The sequence below is a fragment of the Mobula birostris genome, chromosome 2 (assembly GCF_030028105.1).
Source record: "Mobula birostris isolate sMobBir1 chromosome 2, sMobBir1.hap1, whole genome shotgun sequence".
In the NCBI taxonomy this organism is placed as follows: Eukaryota; Metazoa; Chordata; class Chondrichthyes; order Myliobatiformes; family Myliobatidae; genus Mobula; species Mobula birostris.
In genome coordinates, this window is record NC_092371.1 from 100,147,966 (window position 1) to 100,173,570 (window position 25,605).

Below are 25,605 nucleotides of genomic sequence, written 5' to 3' on the forward strand. Positions count from 1 at the left end.
CTTCTTCTCCAGATAGCCAAGAAACCAAGAAACAAAGAACGGTAGCACAATTGTCATCCCTCAAATACTCCTCCCCTGCACACAAAAATGAACAAAGATCAGAACAGGAACATCAACTCCAAACCCCTCTTCCACCGCACAGAACACAACCGGAACGTTGACCCCCATATCCTTCTCCCCGCACAAAACGCTGCATGAACATCAACCCTCAAATCCCCCCTCTTCCGCACAAAAAAAACAGAACAGGAACATCAACCTCCAGATCCTCCTACCCCACATAAAAAAACAATTGGGTGAAAAAACACAGAATATAAAAAATTATAAGGCTAAAAAAACGTCCATAGTCCATAGTCCAAAACCAGATCCATATCTAAAACGCAGAGAACTAGGGTGACACCCTCCGGGCACAGCAGCAGGCCACACGGGCTTCCCTCTCCAACAGCAGGTAGCTGACACTCGCCTTCAGCATTCGCCTCGATATTTCAATATCCATAGTCGCTTTAATCGGCGAACAATGGAAACTTTAATTGGCAAAATGGAGTTGAACATCAGCTCACGCAGACCCCCCCCCCCCCCACCGGCCCCCGCAGCCTCCTCGTCACAAAATCACGCTTTCCGTCTCCCGGAATCATCTCAGAGACCGCAGAGCACTGGAACACCCAAACAATCGCCAAACTGCAAATCACAGGTTCCAGAAACACATTCAAGGCAAAAAAACAGATGTAAAGGACATAAAAGAAGAGAAGCAAATAGTTTTGTGATCTGTCCAGAAGATGTTGACCGTGGGAGCATTGTACACAGGCACCATCATGGCCAAACAGTGACTGACTATGTTCAAAGTCCAAAAGTTCAAAATACATTCATAGAAACATAGAAACATAGAAAATAGGTGCAGGAGTAGGCCATTCGGCCCTTCAAGCCTGCACCGCCATTTATTATGATCATGGCTGATCATCCAACTCAGAACCCCGCCCCAGCCTTCCCTCCATACCCCCTGACCCCCGTAGCCACAAGGGCCATATCTAACTCCCTCTTAAATATAGCCAATGAACTGGCCTCAACTGTTTCCTGTGGCAGAGAATTCCACAGATTCACCACTCTCTGTGTGAAGAAGTTTTTCCTAATCTCAGTCCTAAAAGGCTCCCCCTCTATCCTCAAACTGTGACCCCTCGTTCTGGACTTCCCCAACATCGGGAACAATCTTCCTGCATCTAGCCTGTCCAATCCCTTTAGGATCTTTTACGTTTCAATCAGATCCCCCCTCAATCTTCTAAATTCCAATGCGTACAAGCCCAGTTCATCCAGTCTTTCTTCATATGAAAGTCCTGCCATCCCAGGAATCAATCTGGTGAATCTTCTTTGTACTCCCTCTATGGCAAGGATGTCTTTCCTCAGATTAGGGGACCAAAACTGCACACAATACTCCAGGTGTGGTCTCACCAAGGCCTTGTACAACTGCAGTAGTACCTCCCTGCTCCTGTACTCGAATCCTCTCGCTATAAATGCCAGCACACCATTCGCCTTTTTCACCGCCTGCTGTACCTGCATGCCCACTTTCAATGACTGGTGTATAATTACACCCAGGTCTCGTTGCACCTCCCCTTTTCCTAATCAGCCGCCATTCAGATAATAATCTGTTTTCCTATTTTTGCCACCAAAGTGGATAACTTCACATTTATCCACATTAAATTGCATCTGCCATGAATTTGCCCACTCATCCAACCTATCCAAGTCACCCTGCATCCTCTTAGCATCCTCCTCACAGCTAACACTGCCACCCAGCTTCGTGTCGTCTGCAAACTTGGAGATGCTGCATTTAATTCCCTCATCCAAGTCATTAATATATATTGTAAACAACTGGGGTCCCAGCACTGAGCCTTGCGGTACCCCACTAGTCACCGCCTGCCATTCTGAAAAGGTCCCATTTATTCCCACTCTTTGCTTCCTGTCTGCTAACCAACTCTCCACCCACACCAATACCTTACCCCCAATACCGTGTGCTTTAAGTTTGCACACTAATCTCCTGTGTGGGACCTTGTCAAAAGCCTTCTGAAAATCCAAATATACCACATCCACTGGTTCTCCCCTATCCACTCTACTAGTTACATCCTCAAAAAATTCTATGAGATTCGTCAGACATGATTTTCCTTTCACAAATCCATGCTGACTTTGTCCGATCATTTCACCGCTTTCCAAATGTGCTGTTATCACATCCTTGATAACTGACTCCAGCAGTTTCCCCACCACCGACGTTAGGCTAACCGGTCTATAATTCACCAGTTTCTCTCTCCCTCCTTTTTTAAAAAGTGGGGTTACATTAGCCACCCTCCAATCCTCAGGAACTAGTCCAGAATCTAACGAGTTTTGAAAAATTATCACTAATGCATCCACTATTTCTTGGGCTACTTCCTTAAGCACCCTGGGATGCAGACCATCTGGCCCTGGGGATTTATCTGCCTTCAATCCCTTCAATTTTCCTAACACCACTTCCCTACTAACATGTATTTCACTCAGTTCCTCCATCTCACTGGACCCTCTGTCCCCTACTATTTCTGGAAGATTATTTATGTCCTCCTTAGTGAAGACAGAACCAAAGTAATTATTCAATTGGTCGGCCATGTCCTTGCTCCCCATAATCAATTCACCTGTTTCTGTCTGCAGGGGACCTACATTTGTCTTTACCAGTCTTTTCCTTTTTACATATCTATAAAAGCTTTTACAGTCCGTTTTTATGTTTCCTGCCAGTTTTCTCTCATAATCTTTTTTCCCCTTCCTAATTAAGCCCTTTGTCCTCCTCTGCTGAACTCTGAATTTCTCCTAGTCCTCAGGTGAGCCACTTTTTCTGGCTAATTTGTATGCTTCTTCTTTGGAATTGATACTATCCCTAATTTCTCTTGTCAGCCACGGGTGCACTACCTTCCTTGATTTATTCTTTTGCCAAACTGCGATGAACAATTGTTGTAGTTCATCCATGCAACCTTTAAATGCTTGCCATTGCATATCCACCGTCAATCCTTTAAGTGTCATTTGCCAGTCTATCTTAGCTAATTCACGTCTCATACCTTCAAAGTTACCCCTCTTTAAGTTCAGAACCTTTGTTTCTGAATTAACTATGTCACTCTCCATCTTAATGAAGAATTCCACCATATTATGGTCACTCTTACCCAAGGGGCCTCTCATGACAAGATTGCTAATTAACCCTTCCTCATTGCTCAAAACCCAGTCCAGAATAGCCTGCTCTCTAGTTGGTTCCTCGACATGTTGGTTCAAAAAACCATCCCGCATACATTCCAAGAAATCCTCTTCCTCAGCACCTTTACCAATTTGGTTCACCCAATCTACATGTAGATTGAAGTCACCCATTATAACTGCTGTTCCTTTATTGCACACATTTCTAATTTCCTGTTTAATACCATCTCCGACCTCACTACTACTGTTAGGTGGCCTGTACACAACTCCCACCAGCGTCTTCTGCCCCTTAGTGTTATGCAGCTCTACCCATATCGATTCCACATCTTCCCGGCTTATGTCCTTCCTTTCTATTGCGTTAATCTCTTCTTTAACCAGCAACGCCACCCCACCTCCCCTTCCTTCATGTCTATCCCTCCTGAATATTGAATATCCCCGAACGTTGAGCTCCCATCCTTGGTCACCCTGGAGCCATGTCTCTGTGATCCCAACTATATCATAATCATTAATAACAATCTGCACTTTCAATTCATCCACCTTATTACGAATGCTCCTTGCATTGACACACAAAGCCTTCAGGCGCTCTTTTACAACTCTCTTAGCCCTTAAACAATTATGTTGAAAAGTGGCCCTTTTTAATGCTTGCCCTGGATTTGTCGGCCTGCCACTTTTACTTTTCTCCATAGTACTTTTTGCTTCTACTCTCACTTTACACCCCTCTGTCTCTCTGCACTGGTTCCCATCCCCCTGTAGTGAACTAACCTCCTCACACCTAGCCTCTTTAATTTGATTCCCACCCCCCAACCATTCTAGTTTAAAGTCACCTCAGTAGCCCCCGCTAATCTCCCTGCCAGGATATTGGTCCCCCTAGGATTCAAGTGCAACCCGTCCTTTTTGTACAGGTCACGCCTGCGCCAAAAGAGGTCCCAATGATCCAAAAACTTGAATCCCTGCCCCCTGCTCCAATCCCTCAGCCACGCATTTATCCCCCACCTCATCGCATTCCTACTCTCACTGTCGCGTGGCACAGGCAGTAATCCCGAGATTACTACCTTTGCGGTCCTTTTTCTCAACTCCCTTCCTAGCTCCCTATATTCTCCTTTCAGGACCTCATCCCTTTTCCTACCTATGTCATTGGTACCTATATGTACCACGACCTCTGGCTCCTCACCCTCCCACTTCAGGATATCTTGGACACGATCAGAAATATCCCGGACCCTGGCACCAGGGAGGCAACTACCATCCGGGTCTCTGGACTGCGTCCACAGAATCACCTGTCTGACCCCCTTACTATCGAGTCCCCTATCACAACTGCTCTCCTCTTCCTTGCCCTACCCTTCTGAGCTACAGGGCCGGACTCTGTGCCGGAGGCACGGCCACTGTCGCTTCCCCCGGGTAAGCTGTCCCCCCCAACAGTACTCAAACAGGAGTACCTGTTGTTAAGGGGCACAGCCACCGGGGTACTCCCTATTACCTGACCTTTCCCCTTCCCCCTCCTAACCGTGACCCACTTGTCTGCCTCCCGTGGCCCCGGCGTGACCACCTGCCTGCAACTCCTCTCTATCACCTCCTCACTCTCCCTGACCAGACGAAGGTCATCGAGCTGCAGCTCCAGTTCCGTAACGTGGTCCCTTAGGAGCTGCATCTCGATGCACTTGGCACAGATGTAGACGTCCGGGAGGCTTGGAGACTCCAGGGCCTCCCACATCCGACACCGAGAACAGCAAACTGCCCTCACACTCATACTGCCCCACTCCTCAAATAACAACAGAAAATGAATGCCAAACCTTCCTCGCCTGTTTCCGCCTAAGCCCGTTGAGCCGAAGCCCTTAAGTCTTCACTCTGCTCCCGGCTCACTCCGCAGCCCGCAAACTACGCTGCCCGCTCTATAAGGCTCTGTTCCTTTTAAATCTGCCGCGCTGCACTGCCCGACGTCACACGCCTGCGCAGTCCCGCCTCTCAGAACGCCATTAAACTAGAATGGTTGGGGGGTTGGAATGGTTTGATAATTCATTATCAAAGTGTGTGTACAACTATACAACTTTGAGATTTGTCTCCTTACAGGCAGCCACGAAACAAAGAAGCCCAAAAGAACCCTAAAAAAGAAAACACCCAAAGTGCAGAGAGAACAAATCATGACAACAAATGGTGTTCTGAATCCGTCCGCAGACCCTTAGTTCAATGCAGGGCAGCGCAGTGATATCCCGACCTTTCCAATTCGGCCCGGCACTTAAATCACCATCCAAACATCAGATTTTGTCTCTTCGATACACTCTGTGCCTTGAACCAAGCCGCCTGATTCAGCCCATGCCTGACCTTTCCAAATCAGCCCGGCACTTAAATCGATTGAATCACGGGTTTTCCTCGCTCTCAGTGATGGTCCCGCTGCCTCGCCTCAGCTCTGCCACATCGAATTGCCTCCAGGTCCAAAAGGAAGATGCAGGGTATTGCTGGCAGAAAAAGTGTGATTAACAAAGTGTTTAGCTGTTTTCTTTGTTTCGTCAGACACCAGCCCAAAGTTGCTGAGCTTCACCAGCGCCACCAAAACCGTAAAATCAGAGACTCTTGGAAACTCCTACAGATATATTCCAGAGAGCATTCCAGCTGGTTTCATCACCATCTAGAACAAGAGGAGATCTGCAGATGCTGGAAATCCGAGCAACACAATCAAAATGCTGAAGGAAGCCAGCAGGCCAGGCAGCATCCATGGAAAAAAAGTACAGTCGCCATCTAGGATGGAGGGGCCACTGTGCAGGATTGAAAAAGCTGCAGAAAGTCGCAAACTCAGCCAGCTCCATCATGGGCACCAGCCTCCCCAGCACCTTCAGAAAGGTGGCATTCACCATTAAGCACCCCCATCACCCAGGACATGCTCTCTTCTCATTACCACTTCAGGGAGAAGGTACAGGAGCCTGAAGACACACACTCAACGTTTTAGGAACAGCTTCTTCCCCTCCACCATCAGATTTCTGAACGGACAGTGAACCCATGTACACTACCTCACTATTTTTACACTCTTTTTGCACTACTTATTTAAGTTATATATAAAAATACAGTGTATAGGTATATATCTTATTACAATTTACAGTATATTTTACATATTGCAATGTACTGCTGCTGCAAAACAACAAATTTCACTACGTAAGGCAGTGATACAGGGTCCCTGATGACCCTGTCGTCACAGTCTCTGAGGTCAGCATGAGAACATCCTTCAGGAGGGTGCACCCATGGAAAATATCTGGCCCCATGGGGTACTTGGCCGAGGACTAAAGACCTGTGCTGATCACTGACTATATTTAACCTCTCACTTCAGCAGTCTGAGGTACCCACCTGCTTGAAGCAGGCTTCAATGTTAGTGATGTCCAAGGAGAACATGGTAACCTGCCTCAATCACCTTTTACCCTCTGTGCTTTGAGAGGTTGGTGATGAAACGTATCAGCTCCTGCCTGAGAAGTGACCTGGACCCACACCAGTCTGCCTACCATCACAACAGGTCAACAGCAGATGCCAGTTCACTGGCTCTTCACTCGAACCCGGAACAACTGGACCATGAAGCTGCAGACATCAGGATGCTCTTTATCATCAACAGCTCAGCATTCAATACCATCATCCCCTCAAAGTTCAGACCATAAGTCCAGAAGATATAGGAGCAGAGTTTGGCCATTTGGCCCATCGAGTCTGTTCCGCCATTGCATTATGGCAAATCCACTTTTCCTCTCAGTCTCAATCTCCTGCCTTCACACTACATCCCTTCCTGCCCTCTGCCTTAAATTTACATAAAGACTTGGCCTCCACAGCTGCCTGTGGCAAAAAAAAATCCACAGATTCACCACTCACTGGGCAAAGCAATTCCTCCTCATCGCCGTTCTAAATGGACGACCCTCTATTCTGAGGCTATGTCCTCTGGTCTTACCCTCTCCCACCATAGGAAACATCTTCTCCACATCCACTCTATCGAGGCCTTTCACCATTTGATAGGTTTCAATGAGGTCACCCCTCATTATGTCTATTATGGCTAATTTTAATATGTGCCTCCAAGTACCTTGACACTTCATAATCAATTACCTTAATCAATAAGCTCCAAGGACCTGGTCCTCAATTCCTCCTTGTGCAACTGGATCCTCAATTTCCTCACTTGCAGGCCTCAGTTTTGATTGCCAACAACTTCTCCTCCATAAACTCCATCAGCACAGGTGTGCCACAAAGCTATGGAAGCAGCAATGTCCTTGAATGGAAAAGCCTACAAAAAGTAGTGCAGTCCTCCATGGGTACATCCCACCCAACCACTGAGGACATCGACACGGAGCGCTATCTCAGGAAAACAGCATCCATCATCAGGGCCCCCACCACTCAGGCGATGCGCCCTTCTAACTGCTGTCACTACTGCCATCAGGAAGAAGGTACAGGAGCCTCAAGACCCACACCACCAGGTTCAGGAACAGTTATGACCCCTCAACCATCAGGAAGAAGGTACAGAAGCCTCAGGTCCCACACCACCAGGTTAGGAACAGTTATGACCCCTCAACCATCAGGAAGAAGGTACAGAAGCCTCAGGTCCCACACCACCAGGTTCAGGAACAGTTATGACCCCTCAACCATCAGGTGAATGGTTGAACCAGAGAGGATAACTTCACTCTCAAGGACTCTTCATCTCATGTTCTCAATACTTATTGTTTATTTATTATTATTATTATTTCATTTATTTCTGTATATTGTGACATATATGTACTTTGATAATAAATTTACTTTCAACTTTGAAGTAATAAACCGGATTCTGATACAGAGATTTAAAGTGACAGTGAACTGGGAGCTTGAAGTAGGTTTGAGGAGCAGCACCTTATCTTGTGTCTGCACATGTTGCTGTGTTCTGGACCCAATGATTCACAGCAGCTCTGTCTGAATCAGAGCTGGCCATATAATGTGTAATATTAATTCAATTGTTCTCCATCTGCTAATGGTGCCTGATCTGCTACACATTTCCCACACTTCTCTGCCTGGTTTCAGGTCTCAGTAGCAGCACTGACCTGGATTCCACAGCTTTATATACATCTCGCTGTTTGCCTTCTCACTCTCCACCCTGCCTCCTTAAACGACCCACCCCACTGGCTTCGTAAACGGTGTCTCCAGGGGCGGCATTGGAGAGTAGTGGTTAGCATAGCACTCTAATGCAGCAGCAACCCAGGTGCTGAATCTGCGGAATTCATTGCCATGGATGGCTGTGGGGGCCAAGTCATTGGGGATGTTTAAAATGGACTTTGATAGGTTCTTAATTAGTAAGGCTACGGAGAGGAGGCAGATGAATGGGGTTGAGAGGGATAATAAATCAGCCATGATGGAATGGCGGAGTAAACTCGACTGCTCCTATGTCTTATGGTCTTAATCCTTGCCACTGTAAGGGTGCAGGCGGTGGCAGGGTAGTGTAGCCGTTAGCATAATGTTTTACAGCTCCAGCAGTCGGGTTTCCCGCCACTGTCCCATACGCTTCTGAACTGTTGTTGATGCAAGTGACACATTTCGCTGTATGTTGGAATGTACATGTGAGGAATAAAGCTAATCGCCTATCTGATCTCTCCCCATTAGAGATATTCCATTTGCCTTGTCCAGAGCACCGTGGTAAATGCAGTGGGTAGCCCGACTGTCATAGCTCAGGGTGTTCGGAGTTTGGAGCACAATCCCAGGGCCCCCTCTAAGGAGTTTAGCCTTTCTCCCCATGACTACGTGGGTTTCCTCCAGATGCTCCGGTTTCCTCCCGCAGTCTAAAGACATACCGGTTAGTACATTAATTGGTCATTGTAAATTGTCCTGTGATTAGGCTGGGGTTAAATAGGTGGGTTACTGGGTGGTGCGGTTTGTTGAGCTGGAAGGGCCTGGTCCAGAAGAATCTCTAAATCAAATAAATAAATATAATGATATCTGCAACTTCTGAATCCAATTTGTTTTCTTCCTATCCATTCCTGATACCCTTAGAGGTGAAATATTAACTGGTTCTCTCTCCAGAGATACTGCTCAGTTTCTATTTCAGATTTCCAATATCCCTAGGGTCTTATTTTCATCAGATTTTTATTCCACTCATTTTTGGTCAATGTAGTTAATGACTTCTCTTGTCTAATAATATTTTACTAAACTGCATTTTTAGATGGTTATTGTAAAAGGTGGTCCTGGGTATGACTCTAAACTGCAACCAGTGATGAGGCTCTGATTGGGGACTTTCAGAGCTTTGGGGAAAGTGGAGTTACCCCTTAGTCATTCATTGCTCCCAGGGCCGCTCTGACCCGGAACAGTAGCACCTGCAAGGGTTCCTGCTCAGGATACGAGCGAAGGACAACAGCAGATCCGGTAGGTTCAGTAACTGAACTTATGACAGAGAAGGCAGATGAGCTAGGACCTCAAATGTCAACGGCTATAGTACAGGCAGATGAACATTTGGGAAGAGAAATGGCGATTTCTTTAGTTCGCAAACCACCATTGCTAGATACTAGGTTTCCTAGAATCTATTTGCTAAGAAAACCATGGTCAAACTCACAAAATGTATTCCACAACAACAGCATCAAGAGGATCTTCAGGACAATTCTGAAGATGCTTCGCTCGGTAGGGTTGATTCTGGGCAGCAGGTTATCCCCGACCATCATCAAGCTACTGCTCATAAAATTCACGTAAAACAGAAGAAAATTATTGCCACTTGGAATGTAAGAACCCTATATCAAGCAAGAAGATTGTACAATGTGATAAATGAAATGGAAAGACTAAAGATTAACATCATGGGGATTAGCGAAATTCGTTGGATAGGTGCTGGAACATGCCAGAATAGAAATAAAACACTAATTTATTCCTGGGGAACATCCCATACTAACGGAGTAGGAATTCTTGTGGATGAAAACATGGGAAAAAGTGTTTTAGGACATTGGACAATATCAGAAAGAGTGCTCCTTGTTAGATTCAGAGGACAATCATTTGATTTAGCAATTATACAGGTATATGTACCAACAACAGATGGAACAAATGAGGATATAGATAATTCTATGAAGAGCTTGAACAAGCAAAGAATGGATGCAAATCTCAAGTTGTCATGGGAGGTCTAAATGCTAAAGTAGGACAAGGTGCTGATGGAAATACCATAGGAAAATTTGGACTGGAGGAAAGAAATGAAAGAGGTGAGAAATGTGTAGAATAGTGCAAGATGAATAATCAGGTCATTATGAATACCTACTTTAAAAACCATCCAAGATGCTTGTGGACCTGGAAGAGTCCAGGTGATAACACTAGAAATCAAATTGACTTTATTACTATAAACCAAAGATTTAGAAACTCAGTGACTCAATGCAAAACATATCCAGGTGCAGACTGTAATAGTGACCATAACACAGTAGTATGTCAAGTAAAAGTAAAACTTAAAAAAACTAAAGAAGCAAAAACCTGAACAATCCCTTGACTACTTGCAATTAATTAAAGAAGAAAACTTAAGACAAAAATTTACAATTGAAGAAAGGAATTTTTGCTACTTGGGAAGCTGGGTGACATCAGATGGCAGGTGCGACATGGACATCAAAAGAAGAACAGGGATGGCAAAAGACACCTTTATGAGAATGAAGAGTATACTGACCAATACTAATCTAGGCATGACAACCCACCTCAGGGTACTGAAATGTTACGTCTATCCAGTTATGTTATATGGCTCAAAATGTTGGACAATATCTAGTAACATGAGGAAACGAATTGAAGCAGCAGAGATGTGGTTTTTGAGGAGGATGCAAAGAATATCATGGACGAAACGAATATCTAACAAGGATGTCATGAACAGAGCAAACACAAAAAGAGAAATAATGTATGAGATCATGAAAAGGCAACATAACTTCATTGGACATGTGATTAGGAAAGAGGAGTTAGAATGTACGGTAATTATGGGAAAGATTGAAAGGAAGAAAGCAAGAGGAAGGCAAAGACAAATGATGATGGAGACAGCAGCCAGAGAACTGGAAATGAATACCAATGAATCGATCCACTTGACCGGAAACAGGAGTGTGTGGGCCATGGCAGTCAAAGCTCAAACTGGGCACAGCACCTGATGATGATGATGATTGTAAAGGGAGCAGATGGGAGTGCTGTGTTGTTAATATGACGTCACATTATGGTGTCAGACGGTAAGTTGATGAACACAGAAAATCTACAGCACATTACAGGCCCTTCGGCCCACAATGTTGTGCCGACCACGTAACCTACTCTAGAAGCTGCCTAGAACTTCCCTACCGTATAGACATGAGAAGTGGGTATTTCAGTTACGTTCCCGCAGTGGGAACGCAGGTAACGCTGGTAAATGACTCCATTTACGTGCGCACGTGTGGATTTAGTCTATAAAATGAATTAGTTATTTAGTTATAAAATGAATGATTCCGCCGCTAAAGTAAATCATTTCTGACTTAAGGCTCAAATGATGATAAATCATTTGAGTCTTCTAATACATAACGAAAAGATATTGAAACATGATACAGTGTTTAAATTGTCCATTCCACACTGATGGTTAAAGACTTAGTGATGTTAGTGATGAATTACAATTCGTATTTCGGACACTGTATACCAGCACAAATAAGGTGCCGATATTTTACCTAAATTCTATCGCCCTTTGAGAAGGGTAGAGGACCTTACCTGGAAGCAATCGGAAGACATGTTAATTGTTTCACAGAACTTTACTACACAGTACGGGCCCTTCGTCCCCTAATCTTAACCTACATTAAGATCGATCTACCCTTCCTCCCTACATAATAACCCTGCAGTTTTCTATCATCCGTGTGCCTAAGAATTTCTTAAATGTCCCTAATATACCTGTCTCTCCTATGGCTTCTCATGCGCTCTCCTTCCCCTGTGTAAAGAATTTACCTCTGACATCCCCCTGCACCTGCCTCCAGTCACCTTAAGATCATGCCCCCGCATATTTGCCATTTCCTTACGGGGGGGGGGAGACTCTCTATGCCCCTTATCATTTTGAACACCTTTATCAAGTCACCGCTCTTTCTCCTTCACTCCAAAAATAAATGTCCTAGCTCGCTCAGCCCGTCCGATGTATATGTGCGAGTGTGAGTGTGTTGTGTGTGAATCAGTGTGCGTTGTGTCAATCAATGCGTGTGTGTGTGAATCAGTGTGTGTGTGTGTGTGTGTGTGTGTGTGTGTGTGTGCTGTGTGTCAATCAGTGTGTGTGAATCATTGTGTGGGTTGTGTGTGAATCTGTGTATGTTTAAAAACGCAAACACGAGGAATTCTGCAGATGCTGGAAATTCAAGCAACACACATCAAAGTTGCTGGTGAACGTAGCAGGCCAGGCAGCATCTCTAGGAAGAGGTACAGTCGACGTTTCAGGCTGAGACCCTTCGTCAGGACTAGTTGAAGGAAGAGCTAGTAAGAGATTTGAAAGTGGGAGGGGGAGGGGGAGATCCACATCTGGGTGTGTGTGTGTTGTGTGTCAGTCAGTGTGTGTGTGTGTGTGAATCAGTGTGTGTGTGTGTGTGTGTGTGTGTGTGTGTGTGTGTGTGTGTGTGCGCGTGTGTGTTGTGTGTGAATCAGTGTGTGTTGTGTGTGAATCAGTGTCTGTTGTGTCAATCAGTGCGTGTGTGTCTGAATCAGTGTGCCTGTGTGTGTGTGTTGTGTGTGAATCATTGCATGTGTGTTGTGTGTCAGTGTGTGTGTGTGTGGGGGTGTTGTGTGTGAATCAGTGTGTGTGTTGTGTGTCAATCATTGTGTGTGTGTGTGTTGTGTGTCAATCAGTGTGTGTGTGTGTGTGTGTTGTGCGTGAATCTGAGTGTGTGTGTGAATCTGTGTTGTGCGTGAATCTGAGTGTGTGTGTGTCTGTGTGAGTGTGTGTGTGTGTGTGTATGTATGTGTCTGTTTCTGTGTCTCGAGGTGTATGTGAAGGCGTTGCCTTTTCATCCACACACCAGCCCTCTCGTCCCTTCTCCTGCCTGCGGGACAAGGTCGCTGCCGTTGCGCCCAGCCCGGTGGGAAGGGAAGAGGGAGAGAGGGAGAGGGCGCGGCGGCGAAAGCCGTTACCTGATGGCCAGTAATTCATGCAGGAGATAGGCAGCCGCTGCCAGCAAGGCGCCCCCGGTAAGGCACAACGTCTTCTTCCACCACGACTCCGCGCCCAGCCCTGACATGATGTGAGAGTAATCCTGCAGAGGGAAAGTGATTATGTACCCATAGAAGGAGTAGTGGTCATCAGGACCGCACAGTCCCAGGGAAAAGCTGTGATTCCTGCTCAGGTCAACCACGCATGATCGGGACGATGCAAACCCGACACCCCAGTACATTCTCCGATGATCGGACAGGTCGGCCCGAGAGGCTGCGCCCTTTTAAATCCGAGATAATTGCAGATATCCGGGGAAATGTAATGATGTCATGTTGATATAAGTTGCCGAAAGAGCAAATGTGTGAACACTACCCGTGGATCGTTGAAGAAACAGCAGCATATTGGCCTGGCTCCCGATCCCTTCCTTTGTCTTCCCGTGTTTTCTTCCCTCCGGTGACTCCGTCAATGATGTCATCACTTGTCATACCGATTCCCCGAAGACCCGAATACCCCAAACATGTACTGATAGCAATCTGAGGAAAATCGCAATATATAGAATCCACTTTGCGGAATAATACACCGTATGCATTTATAGTGGAACAATGTTCGAATAACACAAGGTGATGAATACGCGCAATTCGTTGCCACAGACGGCTGTAGAACCATAGTCACTGGGTGTGTTTTTAAAGCCAAGGTTGATGGGTTCTACCGTGCTTCTCTGTACTGTAAGCAAGAAAATGAATGGAATGAAGTGGGCCTGAAAGGAAAACGAAACATATAAGAATGTTTGCTTCATAGCCTCCCTTTCTTCCTCACTTGTCTATTTATTTATCTATTTACCTATTTTTCTGTCTCTCTGTGTATTTTTTTATTTATAGGTCATAGCATCACAGGAAAGTACAACACAGAAACAAGCCATTCAGCCCATCAAGTCCATGCTGAAACATTTAAACTGCCTACTCTCATTGACCTGCACCAGGACCATAACCTTCCATAACCCCTACCATCTATGTACCGATCCAAACGTCTCGTAAATGTTGAAATCGAGCTCACATGCACAACTTACGCTCGCAGATCCTTACACACTCTTTCAAGCCCCTGTGTGAAGAAGTTTCCCCTCATGTTCCCCTTAACTTCTCACCTTTCACCCTTAAGCCATGACCTCTGGTTGTAGTCCCACCCAACCTCAGTGGAAAAAGCCTGTTTGTATTTACCCTGTCCATACCCCTCATAATTTTGTACTCCTCTATCAAACCTCCTCTCAATCTTCTATGTTGCAAGGAATAAAGTCCTATTTATTTACCTAGATAAGTCTATTTATTTATTTATTTAGTGGTGTGGCACAGAGTCATCCCTTCATGTTGTGCTGCCCCAGCAACACCCGACAGCCCCCATTTTAATGCTAACCTAATCACAGGACAATTTACAATGACCGATTAACCTGTCTGCTTGGTCTTTGGACTGTGGGAGGAAACCAGAGCACCCAGAGGAAATACACACATTCCACAGGGAGGCCATACAGAGACTTGGAGCATAGGAATACTCTCCAGAGGGAGACTAAACGTTTTCCAGTATTTAATTTAAATTAGTTTACAAAGCAACTATGGTTCATTTGCATTCACGTGTATCTTTGAATTACAAAACTCCAATAATTACAGGTTAATTATAGCCTGCATTGTCGGATTTAAATGACACACTTATCTTCAAACTTACCACCAAATGGACTCTAATTTTAGAAAGATGGACAAAATCTCCTCTTTGTCTCCAGTTTGTACCCTTTAATTGACTGACTCCCTTTGCCCCACATCAATCGCCCTCAACATACCCGTCACCCAAACATTCCCCTCACCAACAGTTCAAAGATTCATTTATTATCAAAGTACACAACTCTGAAATTCTTCTTCTCCAGATAGCCATGAAACCAAGAAGAAAAGAAGAACAGCAGCACAATTGCCAACCACCAAAACTCCCTCCTCTGCACAAATACACCAGAAAGATTGGGCAAAATACACAGAATATAAAAACTATAAGACTGATAAAAGTACAAGAGATGAGATGTTATGTTGAGGTTGTATAAGACATTGTGAGGCCTAATTTGGAATATTGTATGCAATTTTGGTCACCTGCCTACAGGAAAGATGTAAATAAAGTTAAAAGAGTACAGAAAAAATTTACAAGGATGTTGCTGGGACTGAAGGACCTGAGTTATAAGGGAAGATTGAATAGGCTAGGACTTTATTCCTTGGAATGTGGAAAATTGAGGGGAGAGTTAATAGAGGAATACAAAATTATGAGAGATATAGACAGGGTAAATGAAAACAGACTTTTTCCACTGAGGTTGGGTGGGATTACAACTAGAGGTAATCGATTAAGGGTGAAAGATGAAAAGTTTAAGGAGAATATTAGGGAAACTTCTTCACTCTGAGGATCGTGAGAGTGTGGAACGAGCTGCCAGTGCCAAGTGCTACATGCAAGCTCAATTTCAACATTTAAGAGAAGTTTGGATGGGTACATGGATGGTTGGGATATGAGGGTGATGGTCCTGGTGCAGGTCAGTGGAAGTAAGCAGTTTGAATGGTTCGGTGTGGACTAATAGGTCAAAGGGCCTATTTCTGTGCTGTACTTTTCTATGCTTCTTTGACTCTAAAGAGTACATTGAGGTAAAATAACTACCTCCTCCTCCTCCCTCTTCTCTTTTTCCACTCCCAATTCTAGTTACCCTCTCATGCCTTCCCTTCTCCTCATCTGCCATCACCTCTCTCTGACTCCCCTCCTTCTTCCCTTTCTCTCACGGTCAACTCTCCTCATCTGTTAGATTCCTCCTTCGGCTTGTTGTCTTTTCCACCAATTATCTTCCAGCTTCCTACTTCAACCCCGCTCCCCCCACCTACCTGGCTTCACCTCCCACCTTCTAGTTTGTTCTCCTTCCTTTCCTCCCACCTTCTTACCCCTTCCTTTCCAGTGCTGACGAGGGGCCTCGGCCTGAAACGTCAACAGTTTATAGATGTTGCCTGCCTTGCTGAGTTCCCCAGCATCCTGTGTGTGTTGCTTACCAAGGCCTCTACTTTCAGTAGTTGTTGCCCAGTATCAGCTCTATAAACCTAATAGCTTTAGATGTTGTGATTGCGTAGAGTGCACCTATGATCTCAGTCCATCAATTCCATTTCCAGTACCGTGGCTGTAATTCTCAATCCAATCATTCACAAACATTTTTATTATATAAAAGCACTAAATCTAAAATGTCTCTGTCTATAAAAGCCATTACCTTAGGGGCAACATGGCAGCATAGTGATTAGCGTAATGCTTTACAGCACCGATGATCAAGTTTTAATTCCCAATGCTGTCTGTAAGGAGTTTGTACATTCTCCCTGTGACTGCGTGCATTTTCTCCAGATGCTGCAGTTTCCTCCCACGTTTCAGAGGAGTACCAGTTAGGGTTACGGGCATGCTACTTTGGCACCAGAAGCGTGGCAGCACTTGCCAGCTGCCCCCAGCACATCCCCAGACCGTGTTGGTCATTGACATAAACGATGTATGTCTCGGTGTACGTATGACAGATAAAGCTTATTTATTCTCTTTTCATTATTAAAGATAGAAAATAGTAATTAACCTAAAGAACCGACGAATCCTGCCAGTTGTTGTTGGTAACTGGTTTCCACAATCATTAATAATCAATACTTTGTAACCAAATCTTTACTCACCAGGGCAAATAGCTGCCAATTCCATGATCTTATTAGGTTAAAATATCTTTCCAAATTACTTTCTGAAATCCCCGTAGACCAAAACACCTCCAAAGAATATTAATCAATGTTGCAAAACACTTTCTTTAGACCCAGAGGCTATGCTTATCATTCCTGATAGAACATAGAACACTAGAGCAAAGTACAGGCCCTCCAGCCCACAACGTTGTGCCAACCCTTAATCTACTCTTAAGATCTTTTATATATAACTCTATTTATCAAATCTAGATGTTTACTGAAAGCTACGATAATCCTTTTGGGATTCTGCCAATGTGTCTACAGTTCCTTGGTGCTGCTTTTTGATGAATTAAACTAGTTCTGGGCTGAGGAGAGAATTAAGTCCCAGTAGATAATAAGGAAACAGACACAGAGTTGATTGAGGTTATCGTGCTCGAATCATTCCATGTTAGAGGTGGCATGGTAGCGTAGCGCTTTACAGCACCGGCAGTCGTAGTTCCTTTCCTGCCGGTGTCGGTAAGGAATTGTACACTCACTCTCCCTGTGATTGAATGGGTTTCCTCTGGGTGCTCCGGTTTCCCCCCTCGCTCCAAAGACGTGCAAGTTAGTAGGTTAATGGTCACATAGGTGTAATTGGGCAGTGCAGGCTGTACAGTATCTCTAAACAAAATAAACATATTGCTTTTAATATTTTCAGTGTTCATAGTACCAGTTAATGATTGCTACTTACTGAATTTGATGTCATCACTTATGTCTTTAATCATACTCTGAGAGTCCATTCAAATCTGCTTTAATAAATCCTTTATGCATCTTTAATAGCATTCTGACTCCCGACATGGTGGGAAAAAGCCCTTCAGCATGCTCATGACAGCTGTCCACTACCATCTTCTCCATGGACATTTTCGTTGCTCTAAGAATAGCTTTTATTGTTCCTATTGAGGCACAAGGGTGGCCTCTGTTTTTCTGTGAATTATTTTCCTGAAGACTGCAGAAGGATTATTCTGTTTGAGACAAAATTGTCCTTTTGCCAAGTTTCATTATAGCTTCCAATTGTAAACCAAATGCAAACAAGAGAAAATCTGCAGAATCTGGAATCCAAGCAACACGCACAAAATGCCGGAGGAACTCAGCATCTATGGAAAAAAGTACAGTCGACATTTCGGGCTGAGACCCTTCAGCAGGACTGTGTGTGTGAACTAAATGTATCATTTTTCAGGGCATAATCAAATGGCAAGAGAGTACAACCGTGGCAGACAACGCTAATGTAAAAACAAAAGAGAGGGCATACAACAAGGCAAAAATTAGTGGAAAGATAGAGGATTGGGAAGCTTTTAAAACACTACAGAGAGCAACTAAAAGAATTATTAGAAGGGAAAGATGAAATATAAAAGCAAGCTAGCAAACAATATCAAAGTGGATAGTAAAAGCTTTTTCAAGTATGTAAAGAATAAAGGAGAGATGAGAGTGGATATGGGACCGCTAGAAAATGAGACCAGAGAAATAATAACGGGGCACAAGGAGATGGCAGATGAACTAAATGAGTATTTTGCATCAGCCTTTACTGTGGATGATACTAGCAAAGTGTCAGATGTTGAAGGGTGTGAGGGAAGAAAAGTGGGTGCAGTTACTATAACAAGGGAGAAGGTGCTCAAAAAGCTGAAAGACCTGAGTCACCCAGACCAAATGAACTGCAGCCTATGGTTCTGAAGGAGGGAGTAGCAGCGACTGTGGGGGTGTTAGCAATGATTTTTCAAAAATCATTCGACTCTGGCATGGTGGCAGAGGACTGGAAAATTGCAAATGTCACTCCACTCTTTAAGAAAGGAGGAAGGCAACAGAAAGGAAATTATAGACCAGTTAACCTGAACTCAGTGGTTGGGAGGATGCTGGAGTCAATTGTTAAGGACGAGGTTATGGAGTGACACAGGACAAGATAGGACAAAGTCAGCATGGTCGCCTTAAGAGAAAATCTTGCGTGATGAACCTGTTGGAATTCTTTTGAGGAGATTACAAGTAGGATAGATAAAGGGGATGCAGTGGATGTTGTATATTTGGACTTTCAGAAGGCCTTTGACAAGGTGCCACATATGAGGCTGCTTACCAAGAGCCCATGGTATTACCGGAAAGTTCCTGGCATGGTCAGAGGATTGTCTGATTGGTAGGAGGTAGTGAATGGGAATAAAAGGATCTTACAGGTGGCTGCCAGTGACTAGTGGTGTTCCGCAGGGGTCAGTGTTGAAACCACTTCTTTGATGCTGTATATAAATGATGGAATAGATAGCTTTGTTGCAAAGTTGGCAGATGATATGAAGACTAGTGGTGGGGGAGGTAGTGTTGAGGAAATGGGTAGGCTACAGAAGGACTTAGGCAGATTAGGAGAATGGGCAAGAAAGTGGCAAATGAAATACAATGTTGGAAAATGCATGGTCATGCACTTTAGTAGTAGAAATAATGCACAGACTATTTTCTAAATGGGAAGAAAATCCAAAAATCTGAGATGCAAAGTGACTTGGGAGTCCTTGTGCAGAACAACCTAAAGGTTAACTTGCAGGTTGAGTTGGTGGTGAGGAAGGCAAATGCAATGTTAGCATTCCTTTCAAGAGGTCTAGAATACAAGAGCAGGGATGTGATGCTGAGGCTTTATAAGGCAATGGTGAGGCATCACCTTCAGTATTGTGAACAGTTTTTGGCTCCTCATTGAAGAAAAGATGTGCTGGTATTGGAGAGGGTCCACAGGCAGTTTACAAGAATGATTCTGGGAATGAAAGGGTTATCATATGAGGAACGTTTGATAGTTCTGGGTCTGTCTCACTGGAATTTAGAAAGATGAAGGGGGGATCTCATTGAAAGGCCTAGACAGAGTAGATGTAGATGGTGGGGGAAGTCTAGGACAAGAGGGCACAGCCTCAGGATAGAGGGGCATCCATTTAAAACAGAGATGCAGAGAAATTTCTTTAGCTACAAGGTAGTGAATTTGAGGGATTTGTTGCCATGTGCAGCTGTGGAGGCCAGGTCGCTGGGTGTATTTAAGGCAGAGATTGATAGATTCTTGATTGGACACTGCATCAAAAGTTAAGGAGAGAAGGTCGGGGAGGGGAGTTGAGGAGAGGAAAAAGGAATCAGCCATGACTGGATGGTGGAACAGACTTGATGGGCCGAATGGCCTAATTTTGCTCCTGTGTCTTATGGTCTTATTGGTTTTTACGCTGCATAAGCTCTGGAGTAACAATTATTTCATTCGCCTTAACACTTGTGTACTGGAAATAAATTCTGAAAACTCATCTAAAGTAGCCATTATCTGGGGCCCTGATGAAGGGTCCTGGCCCGAAGCATCAACTGTTTATTTGCTTCTTATTGATGCTCCCTGACCTGCTGAATTCCTCCGACATGAATTGCTCTGGGTTTCCAGCATCTGCATATCTATTGCATTTCTTATCTGGGTCACTTAATTTCTTTCTGATTTGATGAGAGGCTTAAAATACAAAAATCCAGATTTGTGCTTTCGTTTCCAAGCTTTGGCAGCATCCATTAATAAAAAAAGATACTCATGACTCATCTGTATCTGCTTGGAGAACAGGAAGAATATAGAACAGGCCCTTCAGCCCACAATGTTGTGCACAACTAAATTCTTCTGCCCACACTATATCCATATCCTTCCACTTTCCTCACATTAATGTGCCTATCCAAACAGCTCTTAAAAGTCTCTAATGTTTCTGCCTCTACCCCCACCCCAGGCAGCGTGTTCTAGACACCCACCACTCTCTGTGTGAAAAAAAACTTGCCCCTCCCATCTCCTTTGAAACTGCCTCCTCTCACCTTAAATGCATGCACTCTGGTATTAGACATTCTAACACTGGGGAAAGACAGTGTGTATCTGTTTATCTTTACCCCTCATCATCTTATAAATCTTTATTATATTACCACGCAGCCTCCACCAGTCCAGAGAAAACAACCCAAGTTTGTCTACTCTCTCGTTGCAGGAAGCGCCTTTTAGCCCTGGCTTGAATTAGGTCATACATCCTGCAGATGTCAAACTGTTCCCCTTTGTATCATACCTCTTGTTTTTTTTTATTTCAAAATATACTTTATTCAAAAATAAAATTATATGCAATAAACCATTCAATAACTTTCCATCCTTTACATACGTTTCCCTTATGGTCTATACATATCCGTACTTATGGCCACCCACGTGGCACTCCAGTTGTTCAGCTTACCACATCATTGTTGAAGGGTATACTTCCCGCCCCCCGACCCCTCCCACTCCCGCCGGTAAAGAGACCTAAACCGTGGTCCTTCCCCACTGGGCCCCTGCGGTGGCTGCACCGAGTTTCAGTGCGTCCCTCAGCACGTACTCCTGCAGCCGAGAATGTGCCAGTCGGCAGCATTCTCCCACGGGCATCTCCATGTGCTGGTAGATCATCAAGTTTCGGGCTGACCAAAGAGCGTCTTTCACCGAGATGATGATCTGCCAGCAGCACCAGATGTTGGTCTCCATGTGCGTCCCCGGGAACAGCCCGTAGATCAGAGAGTCCTCTGTTATGCAGCTGCTGGGGATGAAACGTGACACTAGCCCGTCCATCCTCCTCCACACCTTCTCCGTGAACTGACAGTGTGCAAAGAGGTGGGTCAGAGACTCCTCACTGCAGTCCTCTCGTGGGCAGTGGGCAGTGGGGTGTGGAGACGATGTTCCGGGCGTACAGGAGGGATCTGACGGGGAGGGCCTCTCTCATCACCAGCCAGGTGAGGTCCTGGTGCCTGTTGGTGCGATCTGGTGATGAGGCATTTTGCCAGATGAACTGGACGGTCTGCTCGGGGAACCACCCCACTGTGCCCATCTCGTCCTTCTCCTGCAGTGCCTGCAGGACATTATGTGCCGACAACTGCCTGATGGCCCTGTGGTCAAAGGCGTTGTCCTGGAAGAACTTTTCTACGAAGGACAGGTATGCCGGCAATGACCAGCTGACTGGGGCGTTGCACGGGAGTGGGACCTGACCCATCCTTCATAGCCAGGGCTACAGGTAGAACCTGGGCACATAGTGGTACTTGGTGCCCACATACCTGGGTTCTATACACAACCTGATGCAGCCACACACAAAGCTGGCCATCAGGGTGAGGGCAACATTGGGGACGTTCTTGCCCCCATTGTCCAGGGACTTGTGCATGACGGTCCGTTTCACCCGCTCCATCTTGGATCCCCAGACAAATCTGAAGACAGCCCGGGTGATTTCCGAGCTGTAGGAGCGGGGGACGGGTCACACCTGCGCCAAGTACAGCAGCCCTGAGAGCACCTCACACCTGATGACCAGGTTCTTGCCCGTTATCGATAGGGAGCACCCTCCCCACAGAACCAGTTTCTGTTTCACCCTGGCAGTCCGCTCCTGCCAGTCCTTGTTGCACGCCTCAGCCCCTCCAAACCAGATCCCCAACACCTTTTGTTAACTTTACCAAACAAAATCTCTTGGTGTCAGGCTGTCATGGGACACATACTGAGACTTTAGAAGGCATTGGTTGGACCACATTTAGCATACTGTGAGCAATTTTGGAACCCATATTAAGAAAGTTTGTGTTGGCGCTGGAGATGTGGAAATATATCTGTAACCCCGAAGTCTTTAGGAATTTATAACTTTTGTAAAACATAATATGACAAAATGGAACCTGTGTTATCCCAGAGTATTTTGCTGGTTTGTTACTGTGTTTGGTTTACTGCAGGGGGTACTTTGACATTGCGTGATTGAAAGCAGAGGAAAACAGAACACGGCCGTTGGGAGGTGGGGGTGGGGTGGGGGGAAGGAAGAAGCCCCAAAGACAAATGGGCTCATTTAATTCAGATGTGAGATAAGGCAGGAATGCAATTAAGGGATTCAACAACCTCAAAGACATGAAGTTGATGAAGTACTGGAATCTGTAAACATATAAAAATGATCTGCTTTGAGCCATAAGATTGAAGCCACATCCCGATGACTTACCATATGGAGGTAGACTTCCCTTGCAAGTAATAAACATGCTAATAATTTGATCCAATCTGTGTTTGCTGCAGTCTGTTACTGTATATTTAGAAGACCTGGCTGAACAGTACACAACAGCAAGGATCCAGAGGAAGTTTAGGACAATGATCCTGGGAATGAAAAGGTTAACATATGAGGAGCATTTGAAAGCCCAAGGCCTGTACTCACTAGAGTTTAGAATAATGAGCAGGTAATTTCATCGAAACCTACCAAACATTGAAAGGCCTGGATAGAGTGGACTTGGAGAAGATATTTGCAATAGTGGGAGAGTCTAGAACCAGAGGGTATAGCCTCAGAATAGAGGGACGTTCATTTAAAAAAGAGGAGGAAATTCTTTTGTGAGTGGGTGGTGAGTCTGGGAAGTCATTGTCACAGACAGCCGTGAGGGCCAAGTCATTGGGTATATTTAAAGCAGAGATTGATAGGTTCTTGATTAGTAATGGTCTCAATGGTTATGGGGAGAAGGCATGAGAATGAGGTTGAGAGGAATAATAAACCTGTCATGATGGAATGGCAGAGCAGACTCAATGGGCCGAATGGCCTAATTCTGCTCCTATGTTTTATAGTCTTATTATATCTGCTGAATCGTTTATGTATAGTTTCATTAAATTCTATTGTGTTTCTTTGTACCTGTAATTGCCTGCAAGAAAATTAACCTCAAGGTAGTATATAGTAACACAAACATACTTTGAAAATAACTTTCCTTTCTGACCTTTGAACAATAATAGACATGTACTCTGAAATAAAGTTAGCAGTGCTCCAACAAGTGACTGTAAAGCGCATCACAGTCTTACCATTAAACATGTTGCTGCTGCTAGGTACAGTGCCTAAAAAGTGAGTTCACCCCCTCCCTTATATTGTCTTACAACATTGAATCACAGTGAATTTAATTTGGCTTTTGTTGACACTGATCAACAGAAAAAGACTCTTTCATGTCAAAGTGAAAACAGATCTCTACAAAGTAATCTAAATTAGTTACAAGTATACAACATAAAATAATTGATTGCGTAAGTATTCACCCCCTTCAAGGCAATATTTAGTAGATGCACCTTTGGTAGCAATTACAGCCTTGAGTCTGTATGGATAGGCCTCTATCAGCTTTGCACATCTGGACCCTGTAGTTGTTCCTGATTATTCTTTACAAAACTGCACAAGCTCTGTCAGATTGCATGGGGGTCATGAGTGAACATCTGTTTACAGGTCCGGCCGCAAGTTCTCAATTGGATTGAAGACTGGACTCTGACTTGGTCACTCCAGGACATTAACTTTGTTGTTTTTAAACTGTTCCTGTGTAGCTTCGGCTTTATGCTTGGGGTCATTGTCTTGCTGGAAAACAAATCTTCTCCCAAGTCACAGTTCTCTTACAGACTGCATCAGGTTTTCCTCCAGGATTTCCCTGTTTTTGCTACATTTACTTCATATCTTCACAAGCCTTCCAGGGTCTGCTGTCAGTGAAACATCCCCACAGCATGATGCAGCTACCACCATGCTTCACGGTAGGGATGGTGTGGTTTTGATGATGTGCAGTGTTTGGCTTACACCAAACATAGCGTTTAGTCTGATGGCCAAAAAGCTCAATTCTGGGATTGTCAGATCCTAGAACCTACTTCCAGCTGACTTCCACATGCCTTCTGGCAAACTCTAGCTGAAATTTCAGCATTTTTTTTTCAACAATGGCTTTCTCTTTGCCACTCTCCCATAAAGCTGCAACTAGCGAAGCACCCGGGCAACAGTTGTCGTATTCCAGTCTCTCCCATCTCAACCACTGCAGCCTGTTGTCATAGGTCTTTTGGTGGCTTTCCTCACGAGTCCCCTTCTTGCACGGTCACTCAGTTTTTGAGGACAGCCTGCTCTAGGCAGATTTACAGCTGTGCCATATTCTTTCCATTTCCTGATGATTAACCCAACTGTACTCCAAGGGACATCTCAGTGACTTGGAATTTCTCTTATATCCATCTCCTAACCTTTTTGCGGAGTTGCTTGGAGTATTCCTTTATCTTCATGGTGTAGTTTTTGCCAGGATACTGACAACTGATACTGTGCAGTTGGACTTTCCAGATAAGGTGTATTTTTACTACAGTCAATTGAAACACCCTGACCACACACAGGTCTCCGAAAATAGATCTCCATATAACTAATTACGTGACTTCTAAAACCAAGTGGCTGCGCCGGTGATGACTTGGTGTGTCATATTGGGGGGGTGGGGGGGGGTAAGTACTTATGCAATCAATTATTTTGTGTTTTCCATTTGTAACTAAATCAGATCACTTTGTAGAGATCTGATTTCACTTTGACACGAAAGAGTCTTTTTCTGTTGATCAATGTCAAAAAAGCCAAATTAAATCTACTGTGATTCAATGTTGTAAAACAATAAAACATGAAAACCTCTGGGGGGGGGGGGAAGAATAATTTTTATGAGTACTGTACCTTTCTGAAATCACTCAAACTGACATTTCACCACCTTCAAAGGTGCAGAGGTCAAAGCCATGGTACATAAAGAGCCAAAGTACCCAGGGGACATGCAGTATCATGCCATAGCTTAGCCATATGGAAAATTATAAGTTTTAGCTACCAGCATTATTAAAAAATACATCAAATTTAAAGAATTCAATAAATCAAAGATCCCCATAATAATGAAAAATACATCAACACCCAAAAG

General features: G+C 44.5%; 1 protein-coding gene across 1 annotated transcript in view; it reads right to left on the reverse strand.

Moving 5' to 3' along the window:
• The window catches only part of faxcb (failed axon connections homolog, metaxin like GST domain containing b), a 66,160-nt gene extending 52,676 nt beyond the window's left edge, over positions 1-13,484 (reverse strand). Inside the window, exon 1 of the mRNA XM_072277601.1 lies at positions 13,225-13,484. Within this exon, the coding sequence (XP_072133702.1) occupies positions 13,225-13,484 (260 nt within the window). The remainder of the gene's footprint in view (positions 1-13,224) is intronic.
• Between the last annotated feature and the right edge of the window lie 12,121 nt (positions 13,485-25,605).